Source organism: Bipolaris maydis, assembly GCF_028858645.1.
Source record: "Bipolaris maydis strain C4 unplaced genomic scaffold PSV08scaffold_1, whole genome shotgun sequence".
In the NCBI taxonomy this organism is placed as follows: Eukaryota; Fungi; Ascomycota; class Dothideomycetes; order Pleosporales; family Pleosporaceae; genus Bipolaris; species Bipolaris maydis.
This window is the reverse complement of record NW_027093857.1, coordinates 1,815,614-1,834,083: the sequence shown is the minus strand read 5'-3', so window position 1 is coordinate 1,834,083 and position 18,470 is coordinate 1,815,614. Positions and strand designations below refer to the sequence as shown.

The window sequence follows — 18,470 nt, the reverse complement described above, 5'->3', positions numbered from 1 at the left end:
TCTGAGCCAACTCCACGCCCGCTACGTATGCTAATCCGTGATGCAAGACCTAGGTCCTTCATCTTACAAACGCCTGAAGAAATACACATAGGCAAACTTCTTCATCTCCTCCACGTCTGCAGCCTTGGCCACCTTTTCGTCATTGAATAAAACCCACGAGGCCGACTGTTCGTTTTGCAGTTGCTTGCGAACAAACGCAACGTAGTGCCTGCATACTATTAGTTCATGGTCATGTGCAGCACCGTCCAGCGACGTTTCTAGATTGTTTAGCTTACCCAGCATGGATCGAGCTTCCCTTGTGGCACACAATCGACTGCAACTGGAACTTCGCAGGTAGTCTGTCACTACCCGCTAATGCCTTCTCCATCGCATCAGCAGGGGCATCAGAGCTGCTGCCTTCTTCAAAGTCGCCGGGTGCATCCGGATGGCTGAACAACCAGTCTACAGCTCGCTCCATGTCGCCGCCTGTCTCCTTGAGAGCTTGTCGTGCCTGGGGAGCGCTGAAGCCCATAGCGCCTAGGTTCTCAATCTTTTCGGGGTCAATAGCGGACGCAGCAGCCGTGTTACCGCTCGAGCCAGCGTTGAAGTCGACGGGATCATCGATATCAGGATCCTCCATGTGTGCGAACAGCCAGTTTGACGCTGCTTCAGCATCTTCATTTCCCGTGGCATGTAGCGCTTTCTCACACCTGACCCTTGGGAAGCCCATGGCTTCGAGCATCGACAGAGCCGCCTCATTGGGGACCCACTTGCCTGCCGATCCTCCAGCCCCCCCCATGTCAACGTCATCAGGAAGGAGTTCTTCCCCTTCGCTCAATCCGTTTGATTTGTAGGCATCAAACGAGAATGGCTCGTCGTTAACGATGACTGGCACATCCTGCTTCGTAGGTACCCAGTTCACCAACTCGAAGCGTCTTGCGTTCACTGCCAAAACCGACGGAAAGGTCTTGAACATGCTCCTCTTTGTGAACCCATCCTTGCTACCGCAGGCACTGCAGGTAAGCTCAACCAGTTCTTCAGCTGTGAAAATGTCAATGCATTCCTTCAGCGAGACCGGCTCAAACTCTTCCTTCTCTTCCTTTTTGCCATCGCTATCAGTGACGTCCATTTGCGATTCCTTCGGTATCCTACGAATAGGCACAGGGATCGAGATATTTTCCTGTTCATCTGTCCTGTACCGAACACGTTTACAGCCAACACACTGTAGCCGCTGCTCCATAACAAATCGAAAAGCATCGACAGGGTCTTTGTGCGGCGCAACGTGCTGTGACCGAGAGATGAGCTTAAGCATATGCAGGAGCAGTTCGAAGGCATCTTGCTGCCGCATTGTAGAGAATTCGGCGTGGCCTCGCCCAATCAAATGCTTCAACATCGCAGGCGCAAGTCCGCGCTGGTGCGGGATTTCCGGACTCTGCTCGTTTGTAATGACGTCGGTATCGGGCTTCGAGTATCGACCAGAGATCATGCCATCTGCAATCTTGCGCAATTGAGTTTCCAGGTCTTCTGCAGGAAGTGCTGCATCAGGTGGCGCCTGATCGGGCAAGTAGTATCGCTCCTTGAACTCCGGCATCGAGAACAGAGCCTGCAGCGTGCTGTTGAGGTAGCAGCTGTTGCCCAAATTCTTTAATCCCGTTAATTCTGGACCGAACAATGGCTGCAGCTCTTTGCCGTCCTCCGTCACCATGGCAAAGTCCCATCGCAAATTCTGCTCAACCTGCATCTCAGTGAGACTCTTCTCCGTTTTCACCCTGTCCTTGATGTTGATGCCCCAATGCGCCAAGTGATCTGGTAGCTCTGGATCAATGCGCTCCTCGTCGCAAGTATAGCAGTAGATGTCGGCTGTACCGTCAGCAGTGAGGGAACCAAGTTTGACTGCGACCGGATGGCCCGTTGATTTGGTATGACCAACACCGTGTGAGTTGCCACCAACGCCACCAAACTGCTGACGACCACAACCCAAATTACCACAGGACAAACATAGCCACAGGTTCTCGTTCAGCTCGCATTCTGAGCAATGGCCCAGCTTTTGAGACTCGATTTGCCGTGCTGCATCCTGCTCGAGGCACAACGTATGTTCGCAAGCAGTCAGCTCTTGCTCCCATGCCTTGACCTCTTGCTGCTTGGCGAATGTGTTGGCCTCGAGAACCGCGTTGACAATATCCGGAAGCTTTCCAGAGCTCTTATCGATGTCGTCAACCCCACACTCGTAGCACTTGACTTGGGTTGTGGTGTCGTAGCGGTCGGATTCGGTTTCAGCTGCCACAGCAAGCTTTGTCATCTTCTGAGGCGGTTCGTCGCGCTGGACTCGCTTTCGTGTGCGCTTAATGTTGAGGACAAGCGGATGGTTTGTAGACGAGACGTGAAGGAGAGCATGGCTGCGATCGCTCGTGCAGCCTCCGTTGAAGCAATATAGGCAGACATCGAGACCGGTGGGGTCGTCGATCGAGTCGAAGCACTGAGTACAGTCTTCCCTGTAGACCGACTGCATGGGGCCTGGGGGCCGCAGCTCTATAGCATATTAGTACATCACTCGTTGAGGTCAAAGCTACATGAAAAACCATATCCAAGGCAACAGGCCGTTCACTCGAGTGATTGCCACCTTGAATCCGTTCTTGCAAAATGTTGGCTTTGGTTGGACAGGGCCAGAGGAGTACCGACCGGATGCGTTGACGTGCTTGCAAGCCATGCTTGGGAGCGAGCTGTGTGGAGAAAGGATATGGCGTTGATTGCTGGATTCAGGTCTAGAAATGTTTGGTACGACATGGCAGACAGCTACGTTAGGGCTACCGAAGACCCCCGCTGCGGGGCAAGACTAGTGGGGTCCTTCCCATTCCCACTGACCTGAAACATGAGTGAACCGCCGCCAACGACTGTACAGCAGTTGGAAAGTGGCTCCACGTGACTGCACAATTCCTGCTGTTTACATGATTGAGGTACATCACATGTAACAATCGGCTTTGATGGTAGATTTTGATGGACAGAAACCAGTCAGAACTTCAAATGTCGACCGATCGTATGCTACTTTATTCGACTACAACCCAGATTTACTTTTACCATGAACTCACTTTCCTTGTTGCCGCGCGTTGACGGACCAGTTTTGAAACTGCGTAAAAAGTATGGGTTGGAGAGGAGACTTCTTGTCTGCGAACCACTGCTTCTGTGTCTCTGCATATATGTCCACCACACCAGCATAGTTTACCCTATCTATACCAACGAGCACTTTTGCGACATGCAGACTAGCAGAGCCACATGCGTCTGCATGGACCTTGGCCCCGTTACCCAGCTTTGCTTCCTCATGGATGCCCCTTAGTAGCTCCCACACAGGCTCAGTGCTCTCTGGCTTAGGTAGAGGGGCCTTATGCTTTGTGCGGGTGTCGAAGAAGGTCTTGAGCATCTTAGCTGCCTTGTCGGCTGTCTGCTTGTTTGCGTTGGCGCGAGTGCGGCGAAGCACGGGAAGTAAAATGTCCAGTGTGAGTGGGTTCGAGTATTGCTTCTCCATGTATATGGCAAGTAGATCAAGCACCCTCGACTTGAACTGGACCACGTTTTGCTTAGCATCTTCTCGCTCTTTCTTCTTGCTCGTTGTCTTGCTCCTTTCCTTGAAAATCTTGCTGAGATGTGGATCCAGCGCCATCATCTGCTCATCGTCCATGTCCGATTCGTCTGACGTCTCTTCTGCTGCATCGCTATTGACATTCGGCTTGGACGTCTGAAGAGTCATGGCCAGCATATTGTCAAACTGTGTCAGCTCGGCATCCTCTTCATCGTCCTCGTCATCGCTGCTTCCTTCGCTGTCACTGTCGCTGTCGCTGTCACCATCACTGGAGTCCGACTCAGAAGCATCTTTGGATTCTTCTCCATCAATCATCTCCACGTCAGAATCCATTTCATCTTCATCTTCATCGTCTTCGCTTGATCCATCTTCCTCGACGTCGTCATCATCCTGGTTGAAAAGTTCCCTCTGCCCCTCTAGGTTTTCTTCCGTATCCAGGATGTCGGTCAGCGATCGGAGTCCATCAGCACTGATCTCCGAAGCAAAGATAGAGAATGCCTCTTCTCCTATGCGACGAAACAATGTGCGTGCGTTACCCGAGAACGAGAGCACAATCTCCACAAAAGCATTCTGACCGTCGGGCATTGAAGACTTTTTCTTTTTCGATGAAGCTTTTCGAGATACTTCAAAAGCTTTGTACGAAGCATCGAGGTCGTCAAGCATCATAACAGCGTCGCCTTCACCATTGTAGACTTGCAGAAGCGTAAGCGAGTACAAAAGCATGAAGCCTTGGGCAGCCATTTCGTTGCCAGCTATCGAGCCCTATAATTTTGGGTCAGTCGAATCAAAAATGAGAATAGAATTTATGCTTACAGCTCCAGAAATGGTGGCGAGAGTCGCTGATGCTTGCTTAATGGTACTCAGAATGGAAGGGTCTGCCTTCAAGACAAGTTCCAATTTCGAAGATTTTCCACTCTTAGCTTTGATCATATCAATGACCAGTAGCGCAACATCTGCGCGGCTTCCAAGCTTGACGTCAAGCAGCTTGGTCAAACAAGAAGAGAGGCGTTCCTGGAATACCGTCCTACTGCGATCGCTGACAGGCGGAAGTGGCATCTTTTTGGTTTCTGCGTTTTGAGCAGGGACAAAATAAGCACATTCTACCAGCGTCTCCAAGGTCTCTCGGAGCCAATTCGATTTTCTTTCATCCAATGGGCGGCCTTCTTGTCTATGAGCAACTTCCTTCTTGAAGGTTTTCTCGTTGAACTTCTCGTATCGTTTGTAGAGTTTGACCGTGCTCAGCAGTAGGTCCGCGATGGCTTGTCGACGGCTGTCAGCAACCGCTTGGTCCTCGCTTTCTGGACGCAGGATCAACGACCTTAGATGGCGTATAATTTTCATCAAGCTCTTATCGTCTGCTGATAAAAGGATTTGCTCGAGTGTCTTCGTCTTTGTGATGCGGTCAAACTCAACACTCCCATTCTTTGATGTTAGCGCAACGAAGATGGGCAATGCTGTTCCGTCTTCACGCTCAACCCGAAGTTGGACTGAATTCAACGCCGCCAATGCGGCAGAGTGGAGAAATCTGTCCTCCTTCTTACTCTGGTTGATGAGGGTGCGCATCAGGTTGGGACTGAAAAGTGCTGGCACAGCCCAATCAGGTACTCGTGTAACCATGCTGGATAGTAGCTTGAACCCCCAGGCTTTGCGTTCATGAGACGCGGAAGAAGAAAAGAGATTGCCTGTATGCTATCAGTCGTGGAAGGAAACAATATTTCCTTGTTATCATAAACTTACCATCTACGGTGTCAATCCAAAACTGTGGAAATTCTGGTTTGCTCTGGGCATCTTCTTTAGCTGCCTCGTCTCTGCGCAGCATCTCAGCGAACGCTAGGTCCCAGGTAAAGGACGGGTTAGGGTTCGTGGTTCCAGTCTTTGTGGTTTCTTTCTTCCCGGCTTCTGATTCTGTCTTGTTGAAGTCTTCCTTTAAGATTTTGGCCAGGCGAGAACGCTCCTTCTTTGATAGGGGATCTTTGGCATACCAGACACCCTCTGGAAGGGCCTCGGGGTAGCTTTCCTTGACGGTGAGCCATACAGCCACACCCTCAGGGGTTGAAATCAGCTGGAATGAGTTGAGGCGTTCGAGCAATTCCTCGACACACTTTTGATACTGTGATTGGCCTTTTAAGCTCCTCACGGCTTCGACAAGAACCATGCCACATTCTTCGCGTAGCCAAGGAATGTCGCGCGCCATCTTGTACACTTGGTCTAGTAGCTTGTTCCAGCTCTCCAAAGAAACCTGGGGCTCAATTAGAATCGATGATTGCATGATGGCCTTGAAACCGAAAAGTTTTCCGATTGTGTGATCTCGTCGTTCCTATGGAAATTAGCATTGAGAACAGGTACCGTTGTTGTCGTCCTCTTACTTTTCCTGGCACATTGCCTTTGGGTTTCGTCTTATCTTCGACCATTTTGATGATGGATGCTACATCGAGCTCCAGACCTTCGATTTCGCTCTTCTTTTCCCCAAAGATCTGGCGGAGAAACTCGGTCAACGTGAGTGAGAATCCAACTCTGGCTGCTTTGCGTTGACTACATAAGCCTTTTATCAGTCGTACTAAGGCTTCCTCAACATCCTTTGCGGCTGGTTTGTTCTCAGGAGCGAACCTGACAATAATTTGTTTGGCGGCTTCAAAGCGAACGTCATCTTCCTCTGCGGCCAGATCCACGTACAGCTTCGAGAGCTTTACCTGATCATCAATGCTCTGTCTGCGCCGTTTTGCGGGCGCCTCGTCCACCTTTTCAACTTGATCCACATCGCGCTCCCTCTTTCGTGTCTTGCTGCCCATTTTTATTGTTAATTGTCAGTACGTGAGTTGAAGTTCATGTCGCGTTGCGAAGTTGGAGAAAAGTTGAGCACGGTTTCCCCGAAAATTTAGGGACTAACCGTATTTGGACTAGTAAACCGACAGGGTTTGTCTGGGTAGTTCCTGAGTGTAAAGGCTTCAGATGCCTGCACGTTGTCGTGCAGGACTATACACATGCCAGTAGGATAATCCCCATGAAATTTTTGTCCTAAAAACGGAAGGCAAAAAGAATCCGCGAATATCTAGTGACGGCATTGCTCTTGAAATCTTATGGGTTCACATCACTGACATGATACTGTAAAGTCACGAGAAGGTTGATAGTTAGACATGAGAAGCAGCACAGAACATTTGAGAATAACTGGGCGAGAGCTTTTGCGTGTTGCAAGTCTGGAGCCCCAATGCCAAACTGCTTACATTTCGTCCATATCATCAAGACCTGTAAAGGCACTGAGCGGCCTCGTTGGCCTTGCGGCTTCGCGATGTGGTTGTTCCTCGGTTGGTTCCGCTGGAGTCTCTTCCAGACTCGCCTCATTACCCAGGGCCTTCTTTCTTTGCTCTTCTAGATAGGCTGGTATGTCGAACTGGTCCAGGTCGTTGCCCTTCTCGCGCCAGTACGAGAGACGGTAGAGAATGCCGTTACGAATCTTCTCGGTGCTTGGCCAGGGGTACCATGCCAGATTGCTGGCTTTGAGTTTCCTGAGCCACTCTTCCTCTTCGGCAGTGATGTCAGGCACAGCTCCATCTGCGTCTTCGCCCGCCTTGGGGGCCTCTGAGCTATCATTGGGCAGGTCTACGGCGTCTGGCACGATGGCGGGCGTGCTCATGCCATTAGTGAGTGCACCGCTCGAGCCCACATCGTCGTCGTCCTTGTCGGTGGTAGGGACGCGCTCGCGATATGTCGGGGGCACAGTGTACCTCGAGATGTTGGCGGCGTACTGCAGGAGCTCATCAAACGGCACAGCACGCGATTCTGGAGAAAAGGTAGTGGCGGGCGTGTTGAAAAGCTCGCGGCGCAGTTCTGCAAGCTTCTTGACCGAGTCTCTGAGCTGGGCCTCTAGAGCATCTGCCTCTGCGCGCAGGGTTTGGATGCGGCCATGGTTTGCTTGGTGTTTGGCGACTACAACATGTCAGCGAGCAGCGCCAGTGGGGGGCGCGGGGCAGGGTGTGTATGCGCACGCTGGTCGAGGCCGTCGCTCAGCTGGTCATCAGCGGCCACGAGGTCGATTGCGGCTTGGGTGGCTGGATTGTAGGCCGCGATTGAGTCGACCAGGGTGGTCAGGGCCCTCTCGACCCGGCCAAACTGCTCATTGAGAACGTCGTCCATGGGCGGCGGGGGTGGGAGGGATGTACACAGGTTCACAAGTGCACGCAGCAGAGCAGTGGGTGGCGCGCCCGCTAGCGGTTGAGGAGGGACCACGCGCGGGCACGTGACGGGACAGGCGCGGATGACGCGCAGGTGCAGGTTGGGTGCAGGTACAGGTGGCCGAGGATGGGATAGGGTCGTAGGGCTGGGATGGATGCAGGTCGCGCCTGGTGCGTGGTGCGCAGAGCTGAATGGCCGGCCCCAAGCAGCCCACACCTGGCCTGACTGACAGCATCGTCGACGGCCACGGATATGGACACACTACTACCATGTATGCATGCTTGCTGCATAGGCGCTCTGCCACGCCCGGGACAAGCACATGTGCATGCAAGTGCGGGACATGACGAGGACGCTGCCCACAAGCGCCCCAGTCCCCAGTCCCCCGTCCGCTGTCTGGGCCCGCGCTGCTTGTCCGCTCCGAGGCGAATCTCCGCTGCCATCCCGCGTCATATTATGTATACATATCTTGTGCCTCCCACCACCACCCTCCCCAAGCTGCCCTACCCGTCCTGACCTCGCCGTCTGCTGCTCCCACGTCGCCCTTCACCGTTGCCTGTCCCTGCGCCTACTCAGCCCTGGACGAAAGCGCTGCGCCCCTTGCCTGCAGAGCCATTGCCGCAGCCCCGCTATCTATTGGCCCGCCCCTACCATCACATACCATACTCTGGTGCTGCTCCGCCTACCAACACTTTTACCACTGCCTAGCCGCTTCTCCCCTACATACATATCCCCGCCCGTTCCCAGCAAATCTCCATCCACGGTAATCCAACCCTCGTTCAGCCATGGGTAAATCGTAAGTCTGGCTTTTCTTTCCCTTGCTGCTTCTGTAAGGCGGGGCCTCGGCGCCTCCCACCTCGACGTCAGACAACTCCTGCCCTCTGTCCCAAGTATACGCTGCTCCAGGTCAAGGCTGTACGCCGCCCCCCATCTCGCCATGGCTTCTGGACCAAATTCAAAGTATCCGCACCGCAACCCCGCTCCTGGCCCCAGCCCGCGCGAGCATGCAACCGCGACTCGATACCTACAACCACAGCGACAAGCATGCGCGAGCACCGTCTACACCCTCAATCCCTTCGCAGGAAATCGCGATACCCTTTCGTGGGCACCGTCATCCGCCCCTCAAGTTTGCGCGCCGCCATCTTCTCCACCCACCCCACCTAGGCGAGGCTGGACATGCGCACTACAGGGACATGCAGAGAGTTGCCTTGGCGAATACCATGCGCGAGTTAGAGAAGGGCCTGGGGCTGTGCTGTCACATAGCGTGCCTCGAGATTCAGAATCAGCTGCTGATTGTGCGATACTACAGCCAGAGTAAACTGTCCCAGCAGGAGCTGGCCGATCTGCAGAAAGCAACACACTTCGACAAGAAGGAACTACAGCAATGGTACAAAGGTGCGCATAGAATCGATTGAAGCAAGCGGCTTGTGGCTGAGTATCCATGTCTAGGCTTCCTAAAGGACTGCCCATCGGGTATGCTCACCAAGGAAGAGTTCCAGAAGATCTACAAGCAATTCTTCCCGTTCGGCGATCCGTCATCGTTTGCAGACTATGTCTTCAACGTTTTTGATGCAGACAAGTCAGGCACAATCGACTTCAAAGAATTCATCTGCGCACTGAGTGTCACCAGCCGTGGCAAGATGGAGGACAAGCTGGATTGGGCGTTCCAGCTGTATGACATTGACGGCGACGGCAAGATAAGCTACGAAGAGATGCTGGCCATTGTAGAGGCCATCTACAAAATGGTACGTATACATCGGTGCCGGCATAGACTCGCCTCTAACGCATGCAGGTTGGCTCCATGGTCAAGCTCCCAGAAGACGAAGACACACCCGAGAAGCGCGTCAAGAAGATCTTCCGGATGATGGACAAGGACGAGAACGGTAGCTTAGACATGGCTGAATTCAAGGAGGGCTCCAAGCGCGACGAGACCATTGTTTCGGCCTTGTCTCTCTACGATGGTCTTGTTTGAAGAGGAGGGTTGTTGATACCCAAGGTCGTTTCCTATTCTTGTTTCGTTATAGTCGATATCACAGCGCATTTGCGGGATTCGGGCGTGCCATCGTGCCCTTGCTGCTAGGGGTGGAAAACGTTGACTTCGCCTCGGCGTACAGGGACATGATGATTGATGTACGTATAAATAGCTCATACAATTTGGTTGCTTGAGGGTAGAATGCAACAATGGATTTCCCGAGGCCCTGGCATTTGTGCGCCCTGCTTTTGCTATTGTCAGACGTGCATGTTGGGACTGTCGAGCCTGTGTAGGGTACAATGTGAAGACGAACATGGATGTATTCTAATTCAGTCGAGACCCCTGTCTACTGAAACGGTGGCTCAAGGCTTGGCATACGCGTAGCTTCCCTAGGCCGCTCTCACGCAACCATTTACCAAGGGACGGCTTGTGTAGCTTCAGAAAACACCACATTGCCATTACTTCCAATCTCGCTACATTTCTGTCGCCTGGCTGTTATGGAAAGCTCACGTATCTAGAATCCCCCCACGTAACCCTACTCATTTCGTATCCACCGTCGGCGCCATCACCACTGTAAACGCTACGTATCGGCATCCCGCCCAGCTTCTCAGCCGGATATCGGCCCACTCCACAACATCCACCATAAATTGTTGCGCTCCTCTGTTGCGTTGACGACAAAACACACAAGATGCGGCGCTCTGATTTATCCCCCTCTGGCACTTTGCTCGTGTCATTACTAGCCATAGCGCCCTCGTCGACATCGGCCTTTTACTTTCCAGGCACCGCGCCAACAACCTACAAGACCGGCGACGCCGTACCATTGTACGTCAATCGCCTAACACCAGCTGATTCGCAGAACGACCCGAAAATACGATCCGTCTTCTCGTTCGACTACTACTATCCGCCTTTTCACTTTTGTCGCGAAAAAGATGGGCCAAAGGAAATCCGCGAGAGTCTGGGGAGCATACTGTTCGGCGACCGTATACAAACAAGCCCTTTTGAGCTGAAGATGGCCGTCAATGAGACTTGCAAGTTACTTTGCGAGGCTTCGTACCCGGGCACAGATGCGGCATTCGTGAATGACAGAATATACCAAGGCTATGATCTCAATTGGTTAATAGACGGATTGCCAGCGGCGCAGTCGTTGCGAGAGCCCGGCTCGGATCAGATTTTCTACCAGCCTGGCTTTGCATTGGGCTTGGTGGATGAGGAAAAACCCATGCTCAACAACCACTACGACATCGTCATCGACTACCACGAGGCCTCGCCGGGTAACTTCCGAGTAGTGGGCGTGCTAGTCGACCCATACTCAATGGCCGAATCGAAGAGACAGGGTGATGCACAGGCTACCTGTAATGGACAGACACCATTGGTGTTGAAGGACAAGGACGACGACGAGAACATGGTCGTTTTTACTTATGGCGTATATTGGAGAAGCAGCCCGACTCCCTTTGCTACTCGGTGGGACAAATATCTCCATGTCTACGACCCCAAGATTCACTGGTTCTCCCTCATCAATTCGGCTGTGATCGTCGTGTTCCTCGTTGGCATGGTCAGCACGATCCTTGTTCGTACTCTGAAGAAGGATATTGCGCGATACAACCGCTTGGATCAGTTTGCGCTCGAAGACTTTGGCGAAACAGGAGATGCTGATGACACCGCTGATGATTCTGGCTGGAAGCTGGTTCACGGCGACGTATTCAGGCCACCAAAGAACCCACTACTTCTTTCAGTCTTGATAGGCAATGGAGCCCAGCTCTTTGCCATGACAGCATTGACCATAGGTAAGTCCACCAAGGTTCGATATGAGCGCCTCTTGCTAACATGTATAATAGTATTCGCTTTGCTCGGCTTCCTTTCCCCCAGCAACCGCGGTGCTCTCGGAACCGTCATCATCATCTTCTACACACTCTTCGGTTTCTTCGGCGGCTACGCTGCTGCGCGCGTCTACAAATTCTTTCAAGGAGAATCGTGGAAACTCTGCTTCTTCTACACCCCCGTTGCTCTCCCAGCAATCGTCTTTAGCGTCTTCTTCCTCATGAACCTGTTCGTTTGGGGCCGCGGAGCATCGGGAGCAGTGCCCTTCACCACAATGCTAGTCGTTGTCATTATCTGGTTTGTAATCTCGGTCCCACTCAGTCTGGCAGGTTCCTGGTTTGGCTTTAAGCAAGCTACTATCGAACCACCTGTTCGCACCAACCAGATCCCCCGTCAAATCCCCCCGGCTGGAGGCTACCTGCGACCTATTCCATCCATGGCGCTGGCTGGCGTACTCCCCTTTGGCGCCATTTTCGTCGAACTCTACTTCATCATGAACTCGATCTGGTTCTCAAAAGTCTACTACATGTTTGGTTTCCTCTTCCTCTGCTTTGGCCTCATGATTATCACGTCTGCTGCTGTTACTGTCTTGATGATTTACTTTTTGCTCTGCGCGGAAAATTACCACTGGCAGTGGCGATCCTTCTTCACCGCCGGTGCGAGCGCCGTGTATGTCTTTGCTAGTTGCTTGCTCTACTGGATCAAGGATGTTAGTTGGACGAGCTGGACAAGTGGTGTGGTGTACCTTGGATACTCGGCCTTGCTTAGTGCGCTAGTTTTCATTCTCACCGGTAAGTACATCTTGCAATCCGATTTGAAAAAGCAGAAGAAGCTAACTTGACGAACAGGTACAATTGGTTTCTTTGCCAGCTGGCTATTCACACTCAAGATTTATAGATCTATCAAGGTGGACTAAAAGCTGGGTGCAGGCTTTTGCGGGGGAGTTTATCTTCTTGAATCATGACCTTGTACATGCTAGTGGAGTATACTAAAAAGTATATATTAAATCTACTCTGCGTTGTTTACGTCTCTAGCATTCCTTACAGGTGCCCATGTAAGTTATAGTAGATGTTGTGAAAAAAAACATGTTTGACACTAGGCATATTTTCGCAATGGAAATGCTGTAGTATGGCATACGGCAAGTGTATTATGAATTGTAGACGGTTTCATTGGTGATATTATTCCATAATAATGGTAGTCATGATCTAGGTATAGTTTGCGTGTAACAGCGTAAAGAAAAAAAATAATCTAATTCCACTCCTTCTCGTGATCATCTCGCTTACTTCGTAGCATGCTTAATCGCACTCATTTCCTTACGACACGCCTGCTCTCAATGCACATACGCCGTATGCCCCTGCATAGCCGGCGCATAAACGTGCTGCGCCGGCTTGCGGCCCTGTTTCCAGCACGAATGCTTCGCAATCCCCAATAGCGCAACGAAGCTAAGCGCTTGGAACACAATCAGAACATACGACAGGGCTATTGATGTTTTGGGATCAAAGTCTCTGAGGTAAAGGCTTAGTGCCTGCAGCACTACGGATAGGCCGGACCAGATGAACATGAAGATGTGGAGGGCGGCGACCCAGCCGATGAGATCCTGAGCAACACTATTAGTAAAGTGCGGTAAGGAGGTTTTTTATTTGGAAAGACAAGCATAACTTACACCAGCAGCTAATTGCGCTCTCCGCAGCCCAGACAGCGTCATAGTAGACAGTGCCGCCGACACGATAACACAAAGTAGATATAGCGCTCTCACTGCCAACGATAGCCGCTGCGATGATAGCTGAAGACTCCATTGGTCATCCCTCCACATATTCGGTGTCTCCCACCAGAGATAGCTGGATATACTGAGAGACGCTATGTAGAGAGCGCCGATGACGCCTACCATGGCCACGCAGATGATTCTAAACATCATAACGGCCGAACCGAGTTGCTTGCGGAGTAAAATGTTTACTTGGTAGACGACGAGGAACAGCATGCCCCATACGCTGATGAAGCCGAGGGTGTTGGAGGCGATAGCCATGTCGCGCGATTCCGGGAAACCTCCGGTTCCACATAGAGATCGAAGAAGAGCTGCAAAGTCAATGACTAGGCAACTGTATTTCTCTGACTATCAGCCTTCCGAATATAGAAGAATAATACTGGGGAAGGTGTGAAGTTGGGGAAAGGAAGCTTACGTGATTGCAAGGAGCAACGTGAGTATGTAGGCAAATCCGATTAACGACTTTCCTGGGCCACTAATCCTTTTGCGGACGAAGAGCGAGGCGATGAAGATTGCAACGAAGATGATGATGAAGGTGATGTAATAACTGAAATTGATTTTGGTGATGTAGAATGATAATGCATCGCCGCAGAATGACCTTTTTGAGAGGTTGGGGCTGCTATTTGTTGGTGCCATGAGGAATTTGTGCGCAGTGTACTATTGGGTTTTGACTGAGAGAAAGATGATGCAGCCGCCGAAGATAATGGGGGTTCTAGATGTACAGAGGGAACGGTTGTTCGACTGTTGGTCTCCTAGATGATGTACTTCGTGTAAATCGGCACAACGGTTTCCTTTATAACTTATTTTCATTGAGCGGATTCGCCGTCTGATCTATGCTGTGGCTTGTACTTGTGCGCTCCTGCATTGTGACGCTGTGACACTGCGACACTGCGGCTTGACGGTTCTATGGCACCCACTTCGTATCTCCCTCTACTCGAGCGAATCACGACTGGGCAAAGTCGTGCCAAGGGATGGAAATAGGATCCATGTTGGTTGCCTTATCAAACACGTACTCGAGGGTAGAAGCGAGATGTCGCGGCGGCAACAGTAGCAGCAGCGAGACTAAGGGACACATTCCTGTGGCATCGCTGCAGTCATTAGGAGTGTGGATAATGTTGTATTCATGTTTTCCACTGTGAGAGAATGGGTTATTGAGGTCCTATTGACTTTGCAGTCAAGCAGGAGAGTTGATGTGTTGAATGTTGGAGTTGGAATGCCCAGGACGCCATATGTACTCGGCTCCAGTCGACAACAAAACGAGGCTGTGCGGGGGGCTGTGTCGTGGTCACCCGCCACCAAAAGGTGGAGTAGGATTGTCTGGAGAATTGAAATACCAAGTGACCCGAGTATGCATGTAGAAGGTCACGCTTCAGCCTCGTGTTGGATTAGCTTGTGGTAGAACACGTGACTTGGTTTGCTGCAGGAACCGATGCGCATGCACCGCTAGTACTGCCCTACTTACTACAAGGCGCGGCATGACATCATGTCCATTCTGGGTGAAGCCCCATTCGGACACGACCGTGTACTTTATACTCCGGTACGTCCGGACAGCTATTGGGATATATACTTCTGTGTGCTTATTGCATCCAAGTGCCGTCTGACTTGATTGCCTCATCTGGACCGAGCTTGCGAAAAGTCCGTTCCGACAGTCCCGTCCCAAGGAAATATGTACCCACGGTACCGTTCTCTCCTAGCGGCCAGCAACCTATACCTCAACACGACACTTCAACACGCCCACTTTGGTGAACCCATCGTCTTTCTTTCCAACGGCCTGGTCAACGATGGAGAGCAGTCACACGCCTGATTTGACAAGCGATAAGACTAATCTAACATCTTTGACGAATGGAGCATCAGCAATGTCACGCGCACTCCGAGGCCTGTCAACGCGACCACCCATCAACCGCGAAGACTCGTGGAATCCAAACACCTCATCTAGTGCCTTGGATGTCGATGGTGTGCTCAGATCAAGGAAGCAAAATGAAGACCATGAGATAGAATCCCGAAGCCGTAGCACGACCGCTATCCCTTCGGACGATAGCGGCTCGGAAACCCATGTGGAGGAAAGGCAACGCAATCGCCGAAAGAGCATCGAAGTCGTACTAGAGAAATCCGGAAAGAAAGGCGAGTATAAATTCACCGCCAAAGATCCCGAGTTTCAAGAGGCTTTACAAACTGGGCTCCGGCGGGAGGCTGAGAAGCTGAACCGTCAGACCAGGGGTCGGCCAAGAGATCTTATCTTCACCCAGCAATACACAACGTTCGATCGTCAGAATGCAACTGCCTCACAGTCGCCCTTTCATGGCTTCTTCACTCTTTTCTGGCTTGCCATGGCCTTGTTGCTCATACGAATCGCAGCCGGCAACTACCGAACCAAAGGCTCTATCTTTGGAGATGCAGAGATCCTGCATCTGATGGTCGACAAAGACCTTTTCGTCATGCTGGCAACTGATCTTGCAATGTGCGCAACGACCATCTTTGGTTTCTTCCTACAGAAAGCCATTGCAGAAGACTACTTGACGTGGAATGGCTCAGGGTGGATTATCCAGTCGCTGTGGCAAGCCTTCTTTACCTGCACTTTCATATGGATCACCTTTTGGCGTGAGTGGCCTTGGACCCATACCGTCTTCATTGTTCTGCATGTATTTGTGCTGTTGATGAAGCAGCATGCCTATGCGTTCTACAACGGCTATTGTAAGTCTCCTTCCTGTAATACCGAGGGCTGAGCTGATTATGAGCAGTATCGCGAGTTCATAGACGACGGAATGTCTTGCAGGACATGCTTCGAGAGCTGGATGCTATGAAAGCACAAGAAGGCTCGACTGAAACGACGCGTCTTCCAGAGCCATCAACTGCTACCAGCATTGGAAACCCCAATGAAAGTGATTTGATCCGCCGAGGACGCAAATACTCTCCACAATTGTCAGAAGAAGAGTTGGAAATCGCAAGTATTAGTCAAGTTATTGACTCTGGAAAGCCGCTCGACTTGGAACAGATAGAGGGGTTCCGTCGCGTGTTGAACACTGAGATTACAATCCTCAATGAGGATCTACGTGGAAAATGCACAACAACGGATAACATTTATCCTAGCAACCTCAAGTTCTACAACTTCTTGGAATGGTCATGTTTCCCCACGCTCATTTACGACTTGGAGTATCCACGCCAGGATCGTATCAACTGGTGGTACGTTGCCGAGAAGTCGGCAGCTACATTGGGTGGCATTTGGGTCATGATTATCATTTCGCAAGCGTACATCTACCCTGTTGTTGTAGAAACTGTTCGACGGAAGGAAGCTGGTATGTCGCTCGATCAAGGGTGGAAAGAGTTTCCATGGATTGGTAAGTAACCTGTACTTCACACTTGACATTATCTGCTAACGTCATCTCCACTAGTCTCTGATGTGATGTTTCCCATGCTTCTCGAATCACTCCTGAGTTTTTACGTCATCTGGGAATGTCTCCTCAATGTACTAGCGGAACTCACGCGGTTTGCCGACCGGGGCTTCTATGGTCCATGGTGGAATTCTACCTCCTTTGACCAGTATGCTCGCGACTGGAATAGGCCTGTCCACAACTTCTTGCTCCGACACGTCTATCATTCTTCAATTTCTTTCTTTCACATGTCGAGGATGCAGGCCACCTTCTTTACCTTTTTCCTGAGCGCCGTCGTCCATGAGGTCGTCATGTTTTGTCTCTTCAAGAAGGTCAGAGGATATCTCTTTGCATTTCAACTTACACAGATACCCCAAGCAGCATTTTGCAAAAGTAGGTTTATGAAGGGAAGAGACACGCTGGGTAACGTTATATTTTGGTTTGGTATGTTTATTGGGCCAAGTTTGATCATGGGGTTGTACCTTATCATGTAAGCGATAGAACTGGTTTTTTGGCGCTTAGGTTATAGAGGACTTGGTTGTGTGAAACGATATCTAGACGAGGAAATTCAATTCTTTAGTTCCCATGATTTCAAGCGCTCCGATTCTTCTCTTCTTTCAGCACTTCTAACACCCTTCTTGTTATTCTATCTCGCTCGCTAACATCGACCTGTCCGTATGTCTCCTTTGCTTGCTTGAAGATCTTCTCCTCCCACCCATCACCAACATTTGGCTTCCCTGAATCATCCCAGCAAGCTTGCACCGTTCCTCCAATATTCTTAAAGAAGCCTTCTAGCCCCGCCGGCCCCCCTCCAGCATGATAACTCTTGAACGGCCCCGCAACCGCCCACCGCGGACCCATGCTACTCTCCACAATACTATCCAGCTCTTCCACAGAAACCACGTTTTCATTGACTAAATGCACAGCTTCACGCAACAGCGCAAACGCCAATCTATTCGCCACAAACCCCGTCGTCTCTTTCTTAATATGCACCGGTACTCTCTCCCTGTCCACCCAAAACTGCTGCGTCCTCTTAATAACGTCTTCGGACGTATGCGGCGACGCAACTAGTTCCAGCAACGGCATCACGTGCGGCGGGTTATACGGATGCACGACTAGCAACCTCGACTTATCCTTCATATCCTGTGCCTGCGCCGACGCCGGGATCCCAGACGTGCTGCTCCAGAGCAAACAGTGTTCCGGCGCATGCTGCTCGACCTGAGCCCAAAGCTGCCGCTTGAAAGCGAGGTTCTCCGGTCCGGATTCTTGGATAATGTGCGCTTCCGAGACGGCTTCGGTGAGCGAGGTCGCGACGCGGATGTTGTCTATTGCTGCTTTTGCGGGGGCGTCGGCAAAGAGCTCGCTCAGGTTTTGGTCAATGTGCTGGTCGAGGTCTGGTCGTGTGTCGTAGATTGTTAGTTGGGAGGGGCTGAGGAGGTGGGTGAGGTGGTAGGCGGCGAATGAGAGGCCAATTGTTCCGGCGCCGATTAGGGTTATATGGAGGTCCTTGTTTGATTGTACTCTTAGGACAGGGTCGTGCTCAGGTGTCTCTGACTCTTCGGACATGTTGGTATGGTTGATAGTTACAGTACTGGGATGTGGGGGCCTTTTGCTTGCAGAGGAACAGCTTCAATGGATGGAGTCAACACAGTGCATTCTTTGCAAAAAAAATCCCCTCCGCTCTCCCAAAAGGCCCGTTGTGTGGCAGTGAAGTAATCCCTACGTATGTACACCGGTGTATGTTGGCATTAGTGTTATCTGGGAAGGTATCAGTGGGGATGGCGATCTTAACCGCTTTTAGATGACTCGGGTAGTGCATGCAACCCCGCC

General features: G+C 51.3%; 5 protein-coding genes across 5 annotated transcripts; 2 read left to right on the top strand and 3 right to left on the bottom strand.

The window, feature by feature from the left end:
* Positions 1-63: 63 nt before the first annotated feature.
* Positions 64-7,684, bottom strand: PSV08DRAFT_168667 (uncharacterized protein; the record flags this gene model as incomplete). The annotated part of the gene is made up of 10 exons (XM_014222864.1): positions 64-208; positions 276-2,508; positions 2,659-2,741; positions 3,066-4,315; positions 4,367-5,235; positions 5,291-5,870; positions 5,920-6,334; positions 6,441-6,506; positions 6,775-7,477; positions 7,537-7,684. 10 exons carry the CDS (start codon positions 7,682-7,684, stop codon positions 64-66), a joined length of 6,492 nt encoding a protein of 2,163 aa, XP_014078339.1.
* Positions 7,685-8,200: 516 nt separating this feature from the next.
* Positions 8,201-12,543, top strand: PSV08DRAFT_213752 (endosomal integral membrane protein). The gene is made up of 7 exons (XM_014222863.2): positions 8,201-8,516; positions 9,030-9,115; positions 9,170-9,465; positions 9,513-9,686; positions 10,381-11,476; positions 11,528-12,301; positions 12,359-12,543. Exons 1-7 carry the CDS (start codon positions 8,506-8,508, stop codon positions 12,424-12,426), a joined length of 2,505 nt encoding a protein of 834 aa, XP_014078338.2. The 5' UTR covers positions 8,201-8,505; the 3' UTR covers positions 12,427-12,543.
* Positions 12,544-12,655: 112 nt separating this feature from the next.
* Positions 12,656-14,066, bottom strand: PSV08DRAFT_256936 (uncharacterized protein). The gene is made up of 3 exons (XM_014222861.2): positions 13,688-14,066; positions 13,174-13,606; positions 12,656-13,107 (listed from the first exon to the last, which is right to left on the bottom strand). The coding sequence occupies exons 1-3, from the start codon at positions 13,906-13,908 to the stop codon at positions 12,841-12,843; spliced, it is 921 nt and encodes a 306-aa protein (XP_014078336.1). The 5' UTR covers positions 13,909-14,066; the 3' UTR covers positions 12,656-12,840.
* Positions 14,067-14,864: 798 nt separating this feature from the next.
* Positions 14,865-17,227, top strand: PSV08DRAFT_406563 (MBOAT, membrane-bound O-acyltransferase family-domain-containing protein). Its single transcript, XM_014222860.2, has 3 exons — positions 14,865-15,963; positions 16,011-16,607; positions 16,662-17,227. Exons 1-3 carry the CDS (start codon positions 15,054-15,056, stop codon positions 17,132-17,134), a joined length of 1,980 nt encoding a protein of 659 aa, XP_014078335.1. The 5' UTR covers positions 14,865-15,053; the 3' UTR covers positions 17,135-17,227.
* On the bottom strand, positions 17,228-18,206 carry PSV08DRAFT_213748 (3-hydroxyacyl-CoA dehydrogenase; the record flags this gene model as incomplete). The annotated part of the gene is made up of 1 exon (XM_014222859.1): positions 17,228-18,206. One exon carries the CDS (start codon positions 18,204-18,206, stop codon positions 17,232-17,234), a length of 975 nt encoding a protein of 324 aa, XP_014078334.1. The 3' UTR covers positions 17,228-17,231.
* Positions 18,207-18,470: the final 264 nt, after the last annotated feature.

Excerpts from the sequence above, each read along its gene's own strand:
- PSV08DRAFT_213752 (XM_014222863.2), top strand. Across the intron at positions 9,466-9,512 it reads TAGAGGCCATCTACAAAATG|GTTGGCTCCATGGTCAAGCT; the intron begins GTACGTATACAT and ends TAACGCATGCAG. Across the intron at positions 11,477-11,527 it reads CATGACAGCATTGACCATAG|TATTCGCTTTGCTCGGCTTC; the intron begins GTAAGTCCACCA and ends CATGTATAATAG.
- PSV08DRAFT_256936 (XM_014222861.2), bottom strand. The coding sequence starts at position 13,908 with ATGGCACCAACAAATAGCAGCCCCAACCTCTCAAAAAGGTCATTCTGC. Across the intron at positions 13,607-13,687 it reads ACGTTGCTCCTTGCAATCAC|TTGCCTAGTCATTGACTTTG; the intron begins GTAAGCTTCCTT and ends AGAGAAATACAG. Across the intron at positions 13,108-13,173 it reads GAGCGCAATTAGCTGCTGGT|GATCTCATCGGCTGGGTCGC; the intron begins GTAAGTTATGCT and ends AGTGTTGCTCAG.
- PSV08DRAFT_406563 (XM_014222860.2), top strand. The coding sequence starts at position 15,054 with ATGGAGAGCAGTCACACGCCTGATTTGACAAGCGATAAGACTAATCTA. Across the intron at positions 15,964-16,010 it reads TGCGTTCTACAACGGCTATT|TATCGCGAGTTCATAGACGA; the intron begins GTAAGTCTCCTT and ends GATTATGAGCAG. Across the intron at positions 16,608-16,661 it reads GAAAGAGTTTCCATGGATTG|TCTCTGATGTGATGTTTCCC; the intron begins GTAAGTAACCTG and ends CATCTCCACTAG.